At 41.6% G+C, this 22,125-nt stretch overlaps 1 protein-coding gene and 1 long non-coding RNA gene across 5 annotated transcripts in view; one reads left to right on the top strand and one right to left on the bottom strand.

Annotated features, from left to right (window-relative positions):
- FHIP2A (FHF complex subunit HOOK interacting protein 2A) overlaps positions 1 to 22,125 on the bottom strand; it is a 93,132-nt gene that overhangs the window by 32,724 nt on the left and 38,283 nt on the right. The window contains exon 1 of one of the 3 annotated variants that reach the window (XM_086680952.1): positions 4,853 to 5,032. The exons of 1 other annotated variant lie outside the window; for it this stretch is intronic. In XM_086680952.1, the coding sequence (XP_086537078.1) occupies positions 4,853 to 4,897 (45 nt within the window). In that variant the 5' untranslated portion in view covers positions 4,898 to 5,032. Of the gene's footprint in view, positions 1 to 4,401; positions 4,550 to 4,852; positions 5,033 to 22,125 lie in introns of those variants that run through there. One more of the 3 variants, XM_086680954.1, reaches the window with a different exon arrangement.
- LOC147576180 (uncharacterized) lies at positions 4,417 to 7,593 on the top strand. Of its 2 annotated transcripts, none has more exons than XR_015241866.1 (3): positions 4,417 to 4,545; positions 5,429 to 5,832; positions 7,000 to 7,593. It is a non-coding gene; the product is annotated as an uncharacterized LOC147576180 (long non-coding RNA). The 2 variants fall into 2 exon arrangements; XR_015241867.1 differs by lacking the exon at positions 4,417 to 4,545 and adding an exon at positions 4,754 to 4,880.

The raw sequence follows: 22,125 nt of genomic DNA, 5'->3' as shown, positions 1-22,125 counted from the left end.
TTGTTTTGGGGGACCTGGTTTTTTATTCACCACCTTTTATATAGTTAAATGTATTAACAGTTGGGACAAACTCAAATGAAATCTGGTGTTTCAAAAAAAAAAAAAAGAAAGAAAAAACGTACTTAATTTCTTAAATGTAAATATTGCGATCTGTTAAATTTTTCCAAAGGCATCTCCTTGGTATATAAGTAATTACAGCATCCTTGTTCCAGATTATTTTACCTGTGGGACTTAACTCCATTTCCAAGTCACTAAATCAGAGGATCTTACAGGATTGATGTTGCGACCTTTGTTGTTCTAGTCAAATTCAAAGCAGGCTAGTGTTGCTTACCTGTGACTCTCTCTCCCAGGAGTTTGATTTAAATAAGAAACCTATTTATATTTAAGTAGACGGTAAGACAGTTCCAAACAGCTAATAACTTAGTTTAGTAACAATCTTGTTACAACATGAATAAATTTTCTTATATATGTAAAACTTCCCACAAAAATTGTCTTTCGTTACTAATTCTAACATGCAAATCACCTGTTTTACCACTATGTAAAATAAACATTTATGCAATGGGTAAAAATTTTTAAATTTAGAATCAGCATGAGGGGATTCTAATTTGCATTAACTTTTTACAAAACAGAGATCAAATTTTTGAAAATTCATGCAGTAACACTCTCGACCAAAACTTGACACGAATGCCTACCTTGGACATGGCTTTCCCTGGGAAGCCTTGCCAGACTTCTGGCCAAGGATACAGTTCTCTGCACATGCTCTGTGGCACCCTCTCTGAGGCTCGCTCTCTCTTAGCCCTGTCTGTCCCACATCTGTCATTGCTGACCTCCACTGCATCGTCAACTCTACGAGGGCTGGGACTGCTTATGGCATCTTTTTCATCACTGAATTCCCGGTTTCCGACTCGTGGCACAGAGTAGGCACTCCATAGTATTTACAGAGTGAAGAAGCAAATGACACAGCAGTTGTTCCCATTTAATGAGCAGTTATGTGCCGGGCACAGTGCTGCAAAGTTTACACTTCCTAGATGGTCTTAAATTATCTTACAATAAACTCCGATTTTTTCCAAACCCCTATTAAGATCCAAAGCCAGTTCACTGCCTCACCCAAGGGAAACACTGCTTGTAACCAGACACTCAGACCATCTTTTTCCAAAAGCCAGAGCACACAGAAAGACCCACAGCGGTAACCCAGAGGAGAGCTCCCCATCTGCCACCAAAGCCCCATCTGCTCACTCTCCCACGTGCATCGTGAACACTCCACGCCCTAATCGTCTAAGTGCTTCTTCCTCCTAACCTCTTCCCTAAGGCCTCTCCTACCTTCCCTGCCTTTCCCAAGGCCAGCCCAAGCCTCCCTTCCTCCAGAGAGCCTTCTCCAAGCCCTGCGATCCTGTGTGCCCCCACAGAACTCATTGGCTGAACAATCATCCAAAAATTAATAACAATGGTTCACATTTATGAAGCACGTACAATGTACCAGGTACTCCACTAGGCACTTCATATATAGTGTCTCATTTGAATTTTCACAATAATCCCATGATATAGGTATCATTATTTCCATTTTACAATGAGGAAGTTGAAATGTACAAGGATTAAGTAACTTGTCCTGCATGGGAGGAAACGGTCGGCCGTAGAACTGAGACCCTGTTCTATACAGCTCTAGGGGCTAGGCCGCACTCTTGTGCACTGTTTAATCTTTAATTTGTGTATTTGTTTTGTCTCCTAAATTAGACTGTATGCATTGTGAGCAAGGACGCAGGTATACCTTGTTTCCTCTGCGCTGTGCCACGCTTTCATGGTAGGCTCATAAAACGTCTGCTGAACAACTAAAGTTAGAGATCCTGTCCGAAAAGAATACGCCTAAGAAAACACTACAGATGTTTGATTTGAAATTTTAATTGCCAGGGCAGAATAGTTTTTCAAAAATTACTGGTTTCAACAATCACCAACTCTTCACTCTACTTTGAAAAGATACAATGACTTCCATTGAATTAATTAGCTAAAGTTGATAAAACTTCCTTCCCTTATCCTCTTGGAATAAATCTGCCGCCGAAAGGGTGAAACTGGCTGAAATTTAAAAAGAACCAGCCCCTGGCAGATTACCTAGGACAGACTAGGCCCTCAACAAACATTGAATTGTACTAAATGGAAAGTGTTTTACTTGTACTTTGGAGAAATTGGACTAGCATGATCCTGTCCAACTTCGGAACTAACTACCAGAGAGGCCTGATTTCACCCTTGTGACATGTGGCAACAGGCTAAACAAAATGGATTCACTGCAAAATGTACTGGCCGATCATTTTTACTCTGAGGGAAGATTCATTTCTGAAAAGGGAAGCAAGAGGTATGTTACAGTTCTTGTTTTTGATCAAGGTATGAATTTGTCTCCTAAACTCAAAATTCAGTCTATCCACTTAACAACTCATTTTCAAATATTAATCTTGAAAATCCCTCATATATTTTTTCCTTATAATGTTAACAGGAAGCGAGGAGAAACCATTAAGTAAACAAAAAGGAAAACTCTGCCTGTAAACCTCATTTAAATGTTAATCTGGTCAACCCTAAAAAACCATTTGAAGGCTGATCCAATTGAACAAAGAAACCTATAAAGTAGTAATATCAAAATGGTTGAAAACAGCAACACAATTGAAAAAAAGGTCATGTCAGCATCTGCACAGAGGATAATGTCCCACCTCTGAAAAACAGGGATAATTATGTTAATTGCAAAACTGTTAATCAGAAAATACTCATCGGACAGAAAAGAAAATGCTAATGGGGCGTACAAATTAAAAGGAGTACAGAGAAAAGCTAGTGAAATGAACTGATGAGTGGGAAAAGTAGTTTATAGAAGAAAACGCCCGGCAAATAAAATAGAACTGAAAAAATGGAAACCAATCTTCGGCTAGGAAAAAACATTCTTCAAATACCACAAAGATGGCTTACTTATCATTATGTATGAGTTCATTCCCAAGAGGGAATGTAAAAAGGAAAAAGAAAAGTTAGTACGGCCAAAATGTTTTCAGATTTAACCTCCTATCAAGGTAAACTGGAAGGTATCACAGCTAAAACCATTAACTCTAAGAAAATAAAAACATTAGTTTTCTAAATGCAATGTATCAGTTACTAGGACTAGATGATTATAATCCACTCTTAACTTTTTCTCACTTCAGCAAAGTAGGGGAGCTGGATATTACAGAGCCAGTCAGACAATTGACATGCATAATTTGGTAGATGCTAGCATATAGTTGCAAAAAGAAAACAAGGACAGAAAACACAGGCCTCGGGATAAAAATGACTCTTTACTGGGAGAATACGAAAACCATCTTTCTTTTTCTAACTACTTATTTCTGTAATAAGGCAGGATCAGCCTGATAGGTAAAGGATGTAAATAATGAAATACATTTTTTAATTCCAATTCCCATTTTTTAATTCAATATTAACCTGTATTCAATGTTAAAATTAAAGGATTCTTGGCATTTTAAGTTAAAAAATAATATAAAATGTAAATGTCACTGTTTTCAGAAATTTCGGTTACGTTCTTCTAACATAAAGGTGCTGCAGACTGTGTATAAGAAAGGAAAATTAAAAGCTGTCCTCAAGTGTAAAACCGTCATCTCCCTCAGTGTAATAACTGCTCTTCATTCAAGAAAACACTTTCTTGATTTGATACACGTTTTCCCAAGAGCTTGTAGTAGAGCTTAAATGATTTTTAAACATTTCCCACATATCACTTAAAATAACAACTGTACTAAATTTGTTTTTGTTCTCATACTTAATTTTAAAAACCCATTTGATTTTTATCTGACCATAAAAACTATTCTATTGCAGTTGGTTTATTGTTTTTGTTTTTTAAGTTGGGTGAATTTTAGTGTGCTATATCACACACTCTAAACACAGAAAGAGAATGACATTTTTTTAAATTAGCAAAGTACTGGTTTCTCCCACAGGATGCATTTTTCAGTTTGGGCAACTCTCCCTGAGGAAAGAGAAACAACCAAAGTAGAGCAAACTGGACCTCTTATTATTAAAAAGGCAGCAAGACATTCATTTCCTCTTTAGTTACTACTCTTGTGTTAGGCTGTTAGGGTATCTGAATGTCTGTCTACGCTGGTGTCTAAAATCCTCAAAGGAGAGCGTCCAGGAAGAGAGAACAAGAAAGGAAACAGATGGCCTCGCTGCTCTGTGAAGGCTTGGAAGCGGTCTAGACCACGTACTCGACCAGACCCTCCAAACTCCCATTTCACAACAATCAATACGATGCAGCTGAGTTGGGCCGCGAGGCCAACGAAGGCAAGGCCGGCAGGATTAGGAAACCGGGTCCGCGGGCGGCCTCCTCGCAGAGTCGCCCCCCGCTCCCTCCCCCACGCCCCCGGCAGGGGCACACCTTCCTCCCCACCCCACCTTCCAAAGTCAACACGACAGCAAGCCAAACCGAAGCCCGAGCCGTGTCTGGCCGTTTCTTTTGTCCTGCTCCACGGTGATCACTTTTTTCCAGAGCAGGTTAACGGTCCGGGAGTGCCGGGGTGCGCCCTACGGCCCCGCCAGGTGCTCCCGATCCCCCGGCCCATCAAGGAATCGGGCTACCCCGCGCCGGCCGGGGCACCCGCCCACCCCCTCCCCCGTGGACGCACAGGGACCCGCGCCGGCCCGGGGCAGGACGGCGAGGAGGGGGCCTGCTCCGAGCCAGGCCGCTCGGCCCGGGCGCCCCGACGGCCCGCCGTGCCCCGGAGCGCCAGCCCCGGCCTCGCCCCTCCGCGAAAACCGGGCCGCCGAGGCCCCGGGCCGAGGCCGCAGGGAGCGTAGGCCGCCGCCATCCCCGGCCTGTCGTGCGCCCGCTGCCCCGCGGCCTTACCGCCTCCACGGCGTGCTGCAGGATGGAGGTGAACTTGGAGAACATCTTGTCCCGGGACTGCAGCAGCCTCTCCCGGGACGACCTGGAGAGCTCCTCGATCCGCCGCCGCCGCCCCTGCTGCGGCTGCCGGGGCCGCTCCAGAGTGAAGGCCGGTGCGGGCGGAGAGGACGAGCAGAGGGCCGAGGCGGGCCCGGGCCCGGCCGCTTCCGGGGTGTGCGGGCGGCGCGGCGGCTCCGGCGGGCGCTGGGACGCGGCGGGCGGCGAGGAGGGCGTTCGGCACGGACTCGGGGGTCCCGCGACGCTCCGGCGGCGGTTGCGGCTCCGGCTCGGACACGGTGGCAGCCCGGCTCGGTTTCCTTCCGCCCGCTCTGCCCGCCGCGGCCTGCAGGGGGCGCCGCCGCGGCCCGGGGAGGCCCGGACCGGGCCTTACCAGCGGCGGGGCGGCCGGACACCGCTGGGGCGGGGGGGGGGGGGGGGCGCGGGAGGCCGCGGCCGGCTGGGGGCGGGAGCCGGGCGAGCGGACACGGTCGTCCTCACGTTTGAAAAATTCAGCCAGCCTCCGTTTTGTTTCTCCAGGGGAAGTGGCAGGTGTATTTTGTAAGGAAACGTAGCCATACCCGTACGTAATATTCCGAGGTTCGTCTTTTAAGGGCAGATTTGGGAGACTGGTAAGAAACAGCAAAGTATTCCTAAGGCAAAAATGAACCGTGCATTTAAATGCTAAGAAGGGGAACAAATCAACTCATGTTGGTGAAATGGCTTTGCTGATTGGAAATTACATTATTGTTAATTGTTGATTATTCAACATTAAGACAGGAAGCCCCAAATGGACCGATGGTAAGGTGGTTCAGTTAATAGTTGGTAACATGTTTGATTGGTGCAGGGCATTCGGTATTGCATTTTCTATTCTGTTTATCAGATGAAACTGGAAAACAAGGAAAGAATCTGAAGGGCTTCTGTCTGCTAAATGCCTAGAACAGGTAAGAGGGGCTACGATGTAAGCACTAGGCTGGAGGTTTCTTAAAACTACCATGTGACAGGATATTAGTCAAGCTTTGAAAAACACAATTCGGGCTGGTAAATTTTAGGTTGGGTTGATACAAGTTATGAAAATGTTCAGATCCTGGAGAACTTCCTGTTTGTTTTTGCTAGTATTGGTATTTTATCAAAAGGACCGTTAAGTTCTCGATAAGGTGAGGGTGGAGTAAGTTTTGCATAACGGGTGATGAAACTGTGTATTTGTAATTGAATTAGTTGAATAGGAAACACAAGCAGAAAAGTGGCAGCAGTGTGGAGTGGTGTTAAGAGCCAGTCTCTGGGGCGCCTGGGTGGCGCAGTCGGTTAAGCGTCCGACTTCAGCCAGGTCACGATCTCGCGGTCCGTGAGTTCGAGCCCCGCGTCAGGCTCTGGGCTGATGGCTCAGAGCCTGGAGCCTGTTTCCGATTCTGTGTCTCCCTCTCTCTCTGCCCCTCCCCCATTCATGCTCTGTCTCTCTCTGTCCCAAAAATAAATAAATGTTGAAAAAAAAAATTTAAAAAAAAAAAAAAAAAAAAAGAGCCAGTCTCTGGAGGTGAGTAGCCTAAATTTAAATCCCGGCTCTGCCACTCACCATGGCAATATGCGCTTTAGTTTCTTCACCTGCAGAATTGGGGAGAAGAGCACCTATCACAGGAGGTTGTGTGGGATTTGTTAACATATGTAGGATGCTTTACGTAGACATGTCCAGTAAATAGCAAAGCAATACATTGGCATTTGCTATTACCATTATTAGTAGTAGTAATAGTAGTATTTAACAAAATAATATGACCAGAAATCAAGGTTAAGGAGGAGGTTTAACTACAGATCTCCCCTGACCTTCGGTGGGGTTATGTCCCCATAATTACATCCTAAGTTGAAAAGGTCTGAAGTCAAAATGCATTTAATACACTTAACCTACTGAACATCAGTCTGCCTACCTACCTGCCTACCTAAATGCACTCAGAACACCTACGCCTACACCTACATTAACTACCCTTGGTCAAAATCATCTAACACAAAGCCGGTTTTATAATAGTGTTTGGATACCTCATGTAATTTATTGAAAACTGTACTGAAAGGGAAAAGCAGAATGATTTTAAGTGCATCCTTTGTTTACTCTTGTGATCTAGTGGCCGACTGGGAGCTGCTGCCCAGCGTCCCGAGAATACCCTACGGCACGTCACTAGCCTGGGAACAGATCCACATAAGATTCGAAGTATGGTTTCTACTGAATGCGTATCACTCTCACACCATCAAAAAGTCAAAAGATCTTAAGTCTAACTGTTGTAAACAAGGGACTATCTGTAGTTTTGTCTTCTTTTCTCCTCTGTTTCTGTTGCTTGTATCCTTGCAGATAAATCTGACTTTAATTTTCTGTGTACAGGTCTCCAGAGTGCTGGAGGCATCCTCTGTTGTTTGCTAAAAATGAAAATGTGCTCCCTACCAAATTTTGGCTAATTGTGTCTGCTTCAACCAAGAGCGCATATCTTTTTTTATTATGCATACAGCTTAAGGTGGTTAGTCATATTATTAGCCATAATTATTTTCCTGACCTAATTGTCATACAGTTATGTGGTGTCTTGTATTTTCATAATGCCTCACAACCACTAATTGCATAAAGGGGTCTGTTTAACACAGGCTTACTTAGAGTTGTTTGGATTTGATGATGCCCGTCTTTGTATACTTATTATAAACGTAATAAAAAATGTTTTGTTCCAGATTAATATCAGTATTTGGGATGATGATGTCTCTACCTGATTATCTCAGTTCCAAGACATACAGGTTGGGACTAGAATTGTCATTGAGCAGCTCCCCTTACTTCTTGTCATCCTAGAAAGCCTATAGTGATGCCAACATTATCACCTGCCTTATGCATGGGCACAGCTGGACCTCCTTCAACAAAGTGTGATTTCAGGGAAGCATACAGGCCTCCCTGGCTTCCAAAACACTTAGAAATGGGAACTTAACGTTTCTTAATTAGAACTGTATTTCTTTATTCCTTTGGCTTAAGCCAGATAAGAAATTTAGTCCATGCTAAAAATTAAAATACTCTTGGGAGAGAGAACACATCAAATCCTATCATTCCTTACACTTCAGGATGAATGAACTTGTGAAGTTTTTTTCTGAATGATCAGTGAGGACACAGAAAAATCCACAAAATTGAAATGCAGGCTGAAGTTGAAAAAAGAGGAAGGAGAGTCAGATGATACCTACTTCCAAAGTTTGGCAGACTTCTGGTTAAGTTGAATTTAACAACATTTCTTTCCAAAGTGCCACTACAGTTACAATAAAGGGACTTCTCAGAGTATGAGCCAGACGAAGAACACACAAATTAAGACAGGAAATGGTAACAAAAAATTGAAAATTGGAAATTTATGGTAAAGGGAATAATTGACAGGGTACCTTAAGAAAGCTGAATCCTACGGCAACAATTAAGAAAACTAAGACCCAAAATGATATATTAACGTATTCACAGAACCTCCCAATAGCTCTGAAATTCGTAGCAGTAAGAACCTCTGGAAATAGAGGTAAAAGTGGGACTGAATATAGCAGGATGGACTGAAAGTTTGTTTGGAAGTAGATCGATCCATTACCACTGCACAAGATTGCCCCCTTTTTACCCTAGTTTTAGATTTGAGACCAATTCCAGGAAAGGTCAGAGGCTCCATATTGACCAGGTGGGAGGGAAGAAGAGGGTAAAGTGAAGGTAGATATTGTATATATTGAGCACACATCCCCAACCCTCATCCTCTTTTTGGCCCCCAGAATAAAGGCATCAGGCTGATCCCCCCCCCCCCCCCCCGAAGAAGATAGGGAGAGTCTTCTCTGGAGAATCTGATTTGTCTAAGGGAAAAGACCTAGAGTCTGAAGAGAACCCAGATAATTCTACAGTACAGTTTCCAGTTGACAAGCTCTGTATGCATACTTGGAGCTTACACTGAGTTTTTTCATGCACTTCTCTTAAATGCAATCAGAGAGTCTGGGGTCCTCAACAGTTTGAGGAAAATTGATGATAGAGAACAAAGAAAAGGTAGGACAAGGAAAAAAACTCGGAAGAAACAGAATTGATTACACTCAATAGATAGAGATGGAAAAGAAAACTTAAAAAAAATACATACGATCATTAATATTCTCAGATAAAAGATACAGCATCTGTAAAACAAGAATGGCATTGCTATTTTTTAAAAGCAGCATTTAGAATACAAAAAAAGGAAATCTTAGAGATCAAGAATATAACAGAAATGAAAAATAACGTTAAAAGGCTAGAAAATAAACTTGAACATTTTTCTCCAAGACTAGAGCAAAAATGATATGGAGACGAAAAATGGGAAATTTTTTCAAAAGTCAGACTGCTAGTTTAAAGGATTCAACATCTGAATAATTGTAGTCAAGAGAGAAAATCGTTGAACTAATAATTCAATATAATTTTATAGATCTGAAAGACATGAATTTTCAATTAAGTACCAGAACGATGAATGAAAATGGACTCACTCCAGTGGTTGTTATTGTGAAATTCAGAACACTGAGTTCAAAGAAACATCCTACACGATTTCCAGTGACAGAAAAAAAGAAGTCCCTACAAAGAGTTAAGAATTACAATGGCATGACACTTTTCAACAACATCATGAGAAATGGGAAGGCATTGGGGCAATGCCTTTAAAATTCTGAGGTAGGGGCACCTGGGTGGCTCAGTCAGTTAAGCGTCCAACTTTTGGTTTCGGGTCAGGTCTTGATCACATGGTTCAGAGTTTGAACCCCACATTGGACTCTGTGCTGGTAGTGAGGAGTCTGCTTTGGATTCTCTTTCTCTCCCTCTCTCTTTCTCCCCCTCCTGCTCTCTTTCTCTCTCTCTCTAAATAAATTATATATATATATATATATATATATATATATATATATATATATATTTATATATTTACATGTATATATAAATATATATATATATATACACACACATACATACATATATATGTATATTTCTGAGGTAAAATAATTTCAATCCAGAATTCTATACCAAGAAACGGTCAGTGAAGTATGAGGATAAAAAATATCTTTTCGGACATACAAGTTATTGAAAATTTCTTCTACCTTGCAGTTTTTCCTCAGGAAGCTATCAGAAGATGTGTTCCATCAAAACTCAGGGAGTAAACCTAAGGGAAAAAAAAGATAAAGGAATCAGATAACAGAGCCCATCATAAAAGGGAGGCGAAGGAAATTCCTAGGATGATGGTGAAGCAGAATTCCAGCATGACAACTATGCATCAGATTGGGACAGCTAACCAACCAGTCCAGATTGGAGCAGGTCTGAAGGTGAAACTGATAGATGAATTGTCTATGTGTTTGAGGAAATTTACAAAATAGGAGAGTCTGATGTTGAATTAGTGATAAATACAACGAGAACCAAGCAGAGAAAAAAACTAGATCATTATGAACACCAAGAAAAATAAAATACTCTATTGGAATAAGTAATCATAGTAGATACATGGCTTAACTGTAAATACATCTGTATAAACATAGTAATGTAAACACTAAATTTATGGTGTTACTGCTATATTTGGAATATGAAAGAATGGATATGTGTTGAAGTGGGGGGGTGGGTAATGTGTGTGAGAAAGAGGTGGGGAGGGGAGAGAGAGAGGGAAGCTAAATCCTCATCATCTGTAGGGAGGAAACATTAGATATTGCTTAAAACTGAAATATCACAAAGTGAAATTACAGGCATATTATTTTTTTTTTAACGTTTTATTTATTTTTGAGACAGGGAGAGACAGAGCATGAACAGGGAAGGGTCAGAGAGAGGGAGACACAGAATCTGAAACAGACTCCAGGCTCCGAGCCGTCAGCACAGAGCCCGACGCGGGGCTCGAACCCACGGACCGCGAGATCATGACCTGAGCTGAAGTCGGCCGCCCAACCAACTGAGCCACCCAGGCGCCCCACAGGCATATTATTTAAAGAAAGTAAGTAAATAATAAGAGTCTACTCAAGGTGTTGAAATAGATTGCCTCTCTGGAGCAGGAAATTGGGAATTTTGGAGGAAGGATAGGGGCTTTCAAAACAAACCATGTGAAGTTTCTTGACTAAACTATATCCTGGTGTGACTGATCTCCTCTTTGTTTGGCAAGGGGAGAAAGGAGAGGCAAGAGACCATTTTTCGTCCCTTAAAAAAGCTCGTACAAAATTATAAAGGTTAATTACTATAGGAATAAAGAAGAGGGTACACTTGAAAGATGTAAGAGCAACCAAATTTTTGCAAGTGATTAAATAGGAGTGAAGGAAGAAGAAAGCAGAGATGTTGCTAGCTTGGAGTTTCTAGCTTGGATGAGTTAGGTGAAGATGCCATTAATTGAGATATAGAAAGATAATGAGTTTTGTTTTTTTTTTTTTTTTAGACATGTTAGATTTGCTTACCTATATGGTGAATCTAGGTGACCACATCTAGTACAGGATGATGAATTTGGATTAGGAAGTCAGGAGCTCTGGACTGGAAATAAAGCTTGGTTAAGTTCTCTTTATAGGTGGTAAATGAGATAGAGAAATAAGTGAGATATTTCAGTGAGATGGTACAGTGAAAGAAAAAAAGAATCAATACAAACTTGAGGACTCCCTGCAATTTAAGGGTTGCAATATAGAGGAGGAATTCATTGGAAAAGAGCAAAGAGATGGGGAAACATGTCGTGAAAAAGTTCAGGGAGAAGTGATCTTCTAAAACTGGGGATTTGGTTCAAGATAAAATGGTGAATTTGCATAGGCTATAGGTTTCATTTCCTGAACTCAACCCTATAGCTGCCATAGAAACAAAAGGGAAGCCAATAGAGCTCAGAAAATCACATAGCAGCTGTGAAAACTCCTTGGTCAGTAGAGCAGATAGCTCTGGTATCTGGTGCCACATTCCCTTTGCCCATTTCTCATTGTAGTTGTAGCTGCAGTGGGCAGTTGTGTGCAACAAGCTCAGACTCACCTCACAGGGACAGCATCTCATCTCGGTCTCATGACACCCTCTTTAGAATTTCTGCCACCGAAAATTCTGTATGGGGAGCTTGCTCCTTCCAAATGCATGATGGAGAACCCATGAGGTTCTTAGCCGACAGGGGATGGGGTCTAGTAGATAAATACTCCAGTGCCCTGTCTATCTGGTGAGAAGCAATTTTAAGAGGTGTTCTGAGCACTTTTCAGGAGGTCCCAGTGAAATCAAGTACCCCACAGTAGTGACCTCAGTAGCCTTCTTAATGCCTTTCTTCCTTCCTTCTTATTCTGTCTGCACCCTCATTTCCCAAGATCTGAAGTCAACTACTTACGGTCAGGTCTTCGTCTTGGGCTCTGCTTTTGGGGAAACCCACCGTGTGTGGGAATTAGAGTAGCAGAAGTCCAGAGGAGAAGGCCAAGTGCCATAAATTGGGTAAGGACCAAGGAAGATACACCTTCATCCCATAGGCTAGAAAATTAATTACAGTAAAGGCAACAATTCCTGGAATTGAGCAGTACCCTATTAGGTCCAGTGGCATGTGATTAAGAAAAAAATCCCAAATAATAGCGACTTAAAGAAGTTTCTTTCTCGTTCAGGTGAAAGAATTTTGCCTGGTAGGTAGCCAGGACTAGTATCAGGACATTATCATGGAGAGACACACTCAACTGTCTGCGTACCATTCAGCACTGCCACACTCATGATCACTTCAGGGTCCCATGTAGGTGTTCCAGTTTCCAGTTTGGGGGAAAGTAGCAGGAGGAAGCAAGGGGGAAAGGGGAACCTCTTCCCTTTTAACAAATTCTTTCTGGAAGTTCCACACTTCTGCTTATATTTCATCAGCCAGAATTTATGTAACCACACCTGGTAGTTGGGAAATGTAGTGTTTAATTCTGAGTAACCACCAGAAAAATAAAGATGCAAAGCATAACTTTTGGATTTAGTACAAAAAATTTTGCTCAATCCAATGCTCAATATGGGAAAAAAGAAAAAAATCTATATAAAAGCATGAAAAATAGAAAACATAAAATGGGCTTTTGTATTAATTATAATAAACATAAATGGACTAAACTCACCAGTTGAAAGCCAGGGACATATAGATTGGATTTTTGAAAATATCTAGTACTATGTTTTCTAGAAGAGGTATGTTTAAAAAAATTTTTTTTAACGTTTACTTATTTTTGAGACAGAGACAGAGCATGAACGGGGCAGGGTCAGAGAGAGGGAGACACAGAATCTGAAACAGACTCCGGACTCTGAGCTGTCAGCACAGAGCCCGACGCAGGGCTCGAACTCACATACCGTGAGATCATGACCTGGGCAGAAGTCAGCCGCTTAACCGACTGAGCCACCCAGCCGCCCCAGAAGAGATATGTTTAAAAAGGGAAGAGAAAGGCTGCAATAAAGGAATAGAAAAAGATATACCATAGAAATATGAATCAAAGAAAAACTAGGTAACAACTATAGACAGAATTGAAGGTGAAAATCATCACAAAGGTAAAAACAGATATAACGTATTGATAAAATAATAATGGATCAAGAAGACACAATGCTTATGTTCGTAAGTATACTTGATATAGACACAAAATATATAAAGCAGTAACTGACTGAACTACAAAGAGAATAAGCTAGAGTAAGGGGAGAGATGATTTGGGGAAGTCTTTCTTTTATTTTTTAAATGTGAATTTATTTTTGAGAGAGAGAGAGAGAGAGAGCCCTACGAGTGGGGGAGGGGCAGAGACAGAGGGAGACAGAAGCTCCAAAGTGACCTCTGCACTAACAGCAGAGAACCAGATGCGGGCTCAGTCAAATTCACAAACCATGAGATCATGACCTGAGCCAAAAAGTTGGACGCATAACCAACTGAGTCACCCAGGTGCCTCAGGGGAAGTCTTACCTTACATAAAGTGGCCAAAGAAGTCTTCTCTGAGGAGGTGCCATATGAATGAAGCAAGGGAATTAGCTTTGTGAATAGGAGAGAGAACATTTCTGGCGGAGAGAACAGCAAACGCCTTATGATGGGAAAGACTTTGTGGCATATGTGAGGAAGGCAGGGTGGCTGGAGTCGGTAGGTGATTGGGGAGAGGAAAAGAGTTGAATGTGCAATTAGGGAGGTGGCAGGGAATCAGAACAGTAGAGTAGAGCAGTGATTCTCAATGCTGTCAAATCCAAAGATTCCCTCCTTTCTTCAGGTAAAAATGTTAATAGAAGTATAACAAACACAGAAAACTCAGATGTGTAAAACACAATGAATAATCACAAAGTGAACATCCAGGACCGTCGGCACCCACATCAAGAGAGAGCACTGGCTGCACTTCAGAAGCCTCTTTTTTTTTTTCTTTTAATGTTTATTTTTGAGAGAGAGTGTGAGCAGAGAGGTGCAGGGAGAGAGGGAAACACGGAATCTGAAGCAGGCTTCAGGCTCTAAGCTGTCAGCACAGAGCCCGACGAAGGACTCGACCTCACGGACCACGAGATCATGACCTGAGCTGAAGTTAGCCACTTAACTGAGCCTCCCGGGAACCCCTTGCTTCAGAAGCCTCTTAATGCCCATTTCCAACCATTAACCCTTGCCATGAGCTATCACTATTCTGACTTCTTACACCATACGTTAGTTTTGCCTCAGTTTGAACTTTACATACACGAAATAATGTAAGATCTATTCTGTCATTGTTGGGTGCAGTGTTCTAAAAGTCAAGTTTATGGTTCTGATCTTCTATATCCTTAGTGATTGCTTGTTGTGTCAGCTTTTGAGAGATGTGATGAAGTCATCCACTATGATTGTAGCTTTTTTTTTTTTTAACTGTCATGACAATGTTTGTTCTATATATTTTAAAGCTATGTTATATGTATATTCAGATTTTGACTGTTGGTAACTTATTGATGGATTGACTCCTTTATCCTTATGCATGTCCCTTTTATGAGAATAATGCTTCTTGCCTTAAACTCTGTGTTTCATGTAAGTATAGTTGGTTACTGTTTGCATTGTGTGTTTCCCCATTTTATTACTTTCAAACTTTGTGTGCTTAAAAAATAAGATGGGTCTGTTAACAACATATTATGTTTTTTTTTTTTTCACCCAGTATGACAGTCTTAGTTCTTTACTTGGAATATTTAATCCTTTTAATGTAATTGCTGATCTATTTGGGATTTTTGTCTATCATCTGTTTGTTTTCTCTGTTATCTGTTTTTTGTTTCCTTTTCATTCATGTCTTACCTTCCTTGGATTAATCAAGACTTTTTTTTATTTCCATTTTTTCTTTTTGTTTGTTAATTTGTTAGTTATAATTATTTAATATTAATATTTTAATATTGTGATGTTTATGTAACAAATTAACAAAATTTGTTACTTATACTTTTTTTCTTTTTCTTTTATTTTTTTTGTGTTCTTTTTTTAAAATGTTTATTTATTTTTGAAAGAGAGTGAGAGACAAGTGTGAGCAGGGGAGGGGCAGAGAGAGGGGAGACAAAGAATCCAAAGCAGTCACTAGGTTCTGAGCTGTCAGCACAGAGCCCAACATGGGGCTCAAACCCATGAACCATGAGATTGTGACCTGAGCTGAAGTCGGACGCTCAACTGACTGAGCCACCCAGGTGCCCCGAACTTTATGTATTTTTTTTATGTTTATTTATTTTTGAAAGAGAGAGACAGAGAGACAGAGCACAAGCAGGGGAGGAGCAGAGAGAGAGGGAAACACAGAATCTGAAGCAGGCGCCAGGCTCTGAGCTGTCAGCACAGAGCGCAACGCAGGGCTCAAACTCATGATCCTTGAGATCATGATCTGAGCCAAAGTTGGTTGCTTAACCGACTGAGCCACCCAAGTGCTTACTCTTTTTCTTTTAATAGTTAGCTTAGAGATTATAAGATATATCTTTGACATATTTTAATATAAATTATTATCTTTGTCACTTCTGTGATAATGCTAGGACCTTAGAATACTGTAATTTCACCAATTACCTTTTGGAATTGTCTTTGGATCATTGTCAGACATTGTATACAAATATATATAGTTTAAACCATAAGACATTACTATCATTATTATGAGCAGTGAATATCCACTTATATTTACTATGTATTTATTTGCTCCTCATTCTTCCCTTCAATTCCTGATTTCTTTCTAGGTTATTTTCTTTCTACCCTAAAGAAATTCCTTGAGTTTTGTTTTTTGGGTTTTTTTTTCTTTTTTTGCTTGAAAACATCCTTATTTCACCTTTATTTTGAAGGATATTGTTACCATTATGTATTATTTTGTCTTTATCCGTTTATTCACTTATTTCACTTTCAATGCTGAACAATATTTTGCTGAGATTTTTGATTGGTACATAGTTTTTTATTTTAGCATCCTAAAGATGTTATTCCATTTTTCTGACTTCCATTCCTTTTTTTGAGAAGTCAGATGTCAGTTTTACTATTGCTTTATTGAAGGTAATGTATCCCGCAGCATGATTTTGCCAATTTATAAGGAAACCTAGAGAATATGGGAATATTTTTATTTTTATTTATTTATGTTTTAAATATAATGTATTGTCAAATTGGTTTACATACAACACCCAGTGTTCATCCCAACAGGTGCCCTCCTCAATGCCCAACACCTGTTTCCCCCTTTCCTCCACCCCTCCATCTACCCTCAGTTTGTTCTCTGTATTTAAGAGTCTCTTATGGTTTGCCTCCCTCTCTGTTTGTAACTATTTGTTCCCCTTCCCTTCCCCCATGGTCTTCTGTTAAGTTTCTCAAGATGAGAAACTTTCACTCGTATGAGTGAAAACATATGATATCTGTCCTTCTCTGACTGACTTATTTCACTCAACGTAATACCTTCCAGTTCCATCCACATTGCTGCAAATGGCATGATTTTATTCTTTCTCATTGCCAGGTAGTATCCCATTGTTATGTATGGAAATAGATCTTAAGGATGCAAGGTCAGGATGGAAGGAATATAAAGTTGGATGAGGCCAAATATTGGGCCATTAATGAGAGATTCCGGATTCAGTGTGTTGGATAAGCATGGAATAGATCTGATTATTTGGTTGGTTGGTTGGTTGGTTGACTCAAAATCTGGACCCAAAGGTACCTTCCATTAAATGAAATAGAAATGTCAAATTTCTTTCATATATTGTAGAGGAAGCTATTCAGGAAATTGGAAGGTTGAAAGAAATTGGAATACTAGTGGATTAATCATGTCAAACCTGCTCACCCACCCTCCCATTATATCCAAGAGGACCCACAGGACACAATCTTTACCAAAGCAGTGAGAAATAGAGTCATGAGGGGAGACCCACATCCTTGAAGGGTTCTGTGGTGGTTCTTCTCTAGGCCAGTAACTGCAGTTGGGAACTACTAGCATCCCCTGAATGAAATGGGGATGATGGGATCTAGGTTGGCAGGGACCAAGTGCAGCATTTAATTACCAAAGTCAAGGTAGATGTAGCTACCATAATGGGCAACAGAGGGAAAGCAGTAATTACAGTAGCCTAATCTGAAGAGATGTTTGTCATTAGCTAGTTAATTATGGTGTCCCTACAGTTAAGGCAGATGGGTATCCCTACTAAGTCTTACTTGATCTCTTACTCAAAGTCTAACGAACAGAAGTCTGACTTGAATCATCAAGACAGAGAGCCTCATCTCCTCAGTTGTTTCACAGATCTGAGTCATTTCCCAGACTTGAGTCATTTTACTGATCTGAAGTCACTTAAATGAAGGTAGTGGGGGGGGAAGCCAGGCAGTCTTGAGAAAGGACCATGCCATGCTGCCAAATATTTATATTGTTGGTATTCTTTCTAACCTTCCTCCAAGGGATGTGTTTTCTTTTTAGCAGGGTGACTATGTGCTGGGGAAAGAGAAAAAGTAAGACTTAAAGGGATTACTAGATCCTAGCTCTGAACTAACACTAATTCTTAGACACCCGACAGACTGTAGCCCAACAGTCAGAGTAGGGCCTTAAAAAAAAATCATTGTCATGTGATCAATGGATTTTTGGCTCGGGTTCTTTTCATAGTGATCCCAGTGGGTGTCTGGATCTACCCTGTGGGTGTTTGCTCAGTTTTACAATGCATAACTGGAGTAGACACACTCGGCAACTGGCAGAATCCACACTGATTCCCTGACTCATGGAGTGAGTGCTATTATGGCAGAAGAGACCAGGTAGAAGCTACCAGAACTGCCTCTAGAGTGCCGGACATTTGTGCCACTATTAAGGATTGAAAGGATGCGGTGATGGTGATTCCAACCATGTCTCCATTCAACTTGCCTATTTACCTTACAGAAAGCAGGTGAAACTTATACAACCACAGTGGCTTTTTGTAAACTTAATCAGGTGGTACCTCTGATTGCAGCTGTTGTTCCAGATGTGCTTTCATCGCTAAAGCAAATCAGTAGATCCTCTTGCACCTGGCTCACAGCTATTAATAAGGCAAATGTATTTTCCTCTATAGCAGAGATCAGCAACTTTTCTGTAAATGGCCAGATGGAAAATATTTTAGGATTTATGGGCCATAGATCTGTGTCACAGATACTCAAATCTGCATTGTAGTGCAAAAGCATCTATAGACGATATGTAAATAAATGGGCGTGGTTGCGTTCCAATAAAACTTTATTAACAAAAACAGGTGGTGGGCCAGATTTTGTCTTTGGGCCACGGTTTGCTGACCTTTTGTAAAGATCAAAGTACGATCTGTTTTCAGCAGATAGAGCCAACAATACACCTTCACTGTTCTAGCTGAAAGATATATAAACTCTCTATCTCTCTGTCATAATCTGGTGTGCAGAGACTTTGATTACCCCTCCATTCCATAGCACATCATGCTACTTTAATACATTGATGATATTCTGCTGACTGCCGAACAGCCAGTAATAACAACTTCATGCATGTTATTAGGATACATGGGAAATAAAGCCCCCCAAAGTGTAGAGGTTTGCCACCTTGGTGACATTACTAAGGAATCAGAGGTCTGGGGCACATCACGATATCTTTCCATGTGAAGAACAAGTTGCGACATCTGGCCCCATGCTACCAGCGATAAAGATGTAGAATGCCTAGTAGGCCTCTTTGGAGTCTGGAAACAATATACACCTCATTTTTGCCCAATACTCTGACCCATTTACTAAATGACCCAAAAAGCTGCCAGTTTTGAGTTGGTCCTCAAACAATAGAAGGTTTTGTAACTGGTTCAGGCTGCGGTATAAGCTGCTTTGCCACATGGGCCGTAAGACCCAACAGATTCAATGGTGTATGAAATGTCAGCAGAAGATTTTTGACTGTATGGAGCATTTGGCAGGCTCTTATACATGAACTGCAGTACAGACTCTCAGGATTTTGGAGCAAAGCCATACAACATTCTATATATAACCATGCTTTTTTTTTTTTTTCTTTTTAAGCAACTTCTTGCTTACTATGAGGCCTTAGTATAGACTGAATGCTTGTCTTCAGCATTCAGTGGACCACTAAATTACCATGAGATCTGAGCTTTGCTTTATGACCTGCGTGTTGTGTGATGCATGAAGTCAGCCATTAATTTGGGCATGCATAGCAGCACTCCATATATACAAGACAGGGCTCAAGAAGATTCTGAAGATGCAAGTTAAGTTGCATGAGGGAGTGGCCCAGATGACCACGGACTGACTTCAACGACAGTATTTTGTCCCATTTATTACTTATGGCCTCATGAAGAATTCTCTGACCAGTTTGCCAAGGAAGAAGAAATTCTGGTTTGGTTTACAGATGGTTTTACATGATACCACCTGACAGTGGATGGCTATAGCACTACAGCCCCACTCCAAGACGAGCCTGCAAAACAGTGAAGGGAAGCCTCCCGGAGAGCACAACCTAGAACAGGACACCAGGTCGTTTGCTTTTCCTGAAAGTAGAGGTGGCCAGAGATACGGGTGGGTCTCCACTGATTCCTGGGTTTGGCTGCATGGTCAGAAACTTGGAAAGAACATGACTGAAAGACTGGTGACAAGGAGGACTAGACAAGAAGTATGCAGGGAGAGCTCTCGAAAGGGGAGCAGAGTATAAATCTATTTGCGTCCCATGTAAATGCTCTTCAGAGGTGGCTGTACAGAGTTTTAATCAGCTGGAGGAGGGGATCCATTTTGTGGACATCAGTCAGCCTATGTCTCCAACCACTCCTATTATTTCCCAGTGGGCTTACAAGGTGGCCACCTCAGCAAGGTTGGGAGGTTAACATAGGATAAGAAACGTGGACTTCCATTCACCAAGACCAATATAGCAAAGCCACCGTAGCGTGTCCAACCTGCCAATAGCAGAGACCAACACTGAGCCCCTGATATAAACCCATTCCCTGTGGGCATAAGTCAGTTTCCTGTGGCAGCTTGATTCAACTGCGCTATTTTCATCATGGAAGGAGCAGCATTTTGTGCCCACTGGAATGGACACTTGCTCTGGATATGGATTTGCTTCTCATCCCTCAGTGCTTTGGCAAGAACCATAATTTATGGACTTAAAAATCTATTTGCTGTTATTGTGTTGCATACAGCATTGCTTCCGATCAAATAACTTATTTTACAGCAAATGAAATGTGGCAATTGGTCCATGCTGCTCATGCAATTCCCGGAGCTTACCATATTTCTTATAATCCTGAGGCAGCTGGCTTGCTAAACAGTGGTATCACATTTTAAAAGCTCGGTGACAGTGAAGTGATGGTGTCATGCAGTGTTGAGGCAGCGTGTTCTAGGATGCAGTGTATGCGCCAATAAATCAGCAATATTTGGAGCTGTTTCTCCTGGAACACGATTTATGGGTCTGGAAATTAAGGGTGGAAATGGGTGTGTAAAATTTGTTTTTCATCTGCATAACTTTAGACTCTGCTGGCTTAAAAGTCTTAGCTGTAAAGAGAGGAATGTTTCCAAAAAGGAGACACAATAGCAATTCCATTGACCTGGAAGTTAGGATTGCGACCTGCCCACTCTGGGTTTCTTGCCAATGAGTTAACAAGCAAACAAGGAGGGGATTGCACTGGCTGGGGTCATTTATCCTGACTCTAAAAGGAGAGTTGGGTTGCTACTACTCAGTAGGAGCAAGGAGAAATATGTCTAGAACGCAGGATATCCCCTGGGCTGCTTCCATGTCCTATGGTAACAGTCAGTGGAAAATTACAACAATCAATTCAGGCTGTATTGCCAATGGCCCAGTCTCTTCTGGAACAAAGGTTTGAGTCAAAAGAAACCACAGCCAGCCTGAGGCACTTGCTGAGGGCAAGGGAAATATGAAATTAGTAGTAGAAGGTGCTATACACAAGTTACAACCATATGACCAGTTGCAGAAATAAGGGCTAAAGCAGTGATGAGTAATTCTTCCTTATTTTTATATATGTTGGTGTATGTGTGTGGGTACCAAGAAGTTGTTTTCTCCCCCCCTCTTATTCCCCTATCATCTCAGTATTTAAATTATAGCATATATATAATAGAGAGAGCATAAATTAGCTCAAAGAAGAATGAACATCACCCGTAGCCTCTCTGGGAAATATGGTTAATGTGGTTTTAGTTATATATGGGATAATTGTACATGTTAGGTAGAAACTTGATGTTTTAATTGTCTTCATTTGGAAATTGTAGTTTAAAGAGATGTGTATGTGTGCTAAGGTGACAAGGAATCCATTGACTGCTGGAGGCTTTGTAGTGTGGGGAATCGGTGGCTGAACTACATCTCCCATAATTCCCTCCCTTCTATGTTTCCAGCTAGGGTGTGCCACGAGAGACATTTTTGTGTGAGATTTGCAGAGCAAACGCACTGCAGCAGCCATGTAATTGTTTATGCTCAGAGGGTTGGGGAAGGGTCTCTGGGGGTGCTTCTGTAGCTCATGCACATTGTTGTTTACCTGCTGACTCACCTCCAGGGTGTGGGCAGCCAGGCCACGGCTGTGTCACCTCACCTGGATCTCCCCTCAGCTGGCTCCTCCTCCAGGTGTGCTTTCTATCTCTTTGCCACAGGACGATAGCAGGGTACCCCCACCATTGGAATTGGAGACAGTGACTGACACAGGTCCCCGTCAGTCCTCATGAGTTCCCATTCATGTTCATGGGTTTCAGTTTGTCCCTGCTTGACATCCTTTTTCTCAACTGCCTGCCCTGCAGATTTCAAGCTCTAGCATCAGATATGAAGACAGCCTTACAGACTGTTTTATCAGCTCCCACTACAGCATAAGGTCCAGTCCCTGAAATAAATCTGTGGGTGTGTGTGTGTGTGTGTGTGTGGCATCCTAATGGTTCTGGACCTCTGATTGAATCCTGACTGATTCAGACCTACAGAAAATGCTATTTAAGGAAGGGTTA

This window comes from Puma concolor, chromosome D2 (genome assembly GCF_028749965.1).
Source record: "Puma concolor isolate L17-30 chromosome D2, mPumCon1.1.hap2, whole genome shotgun sequence".
Lineage (NCBI taxonomy): Eukaryota > Metazoa > Chordata > Mammalia > Carnivora > Felidae > Puma > Puma concolor.
This window is presented reverse-complemented; position numbering and strand designations above follow the sequence as displayed.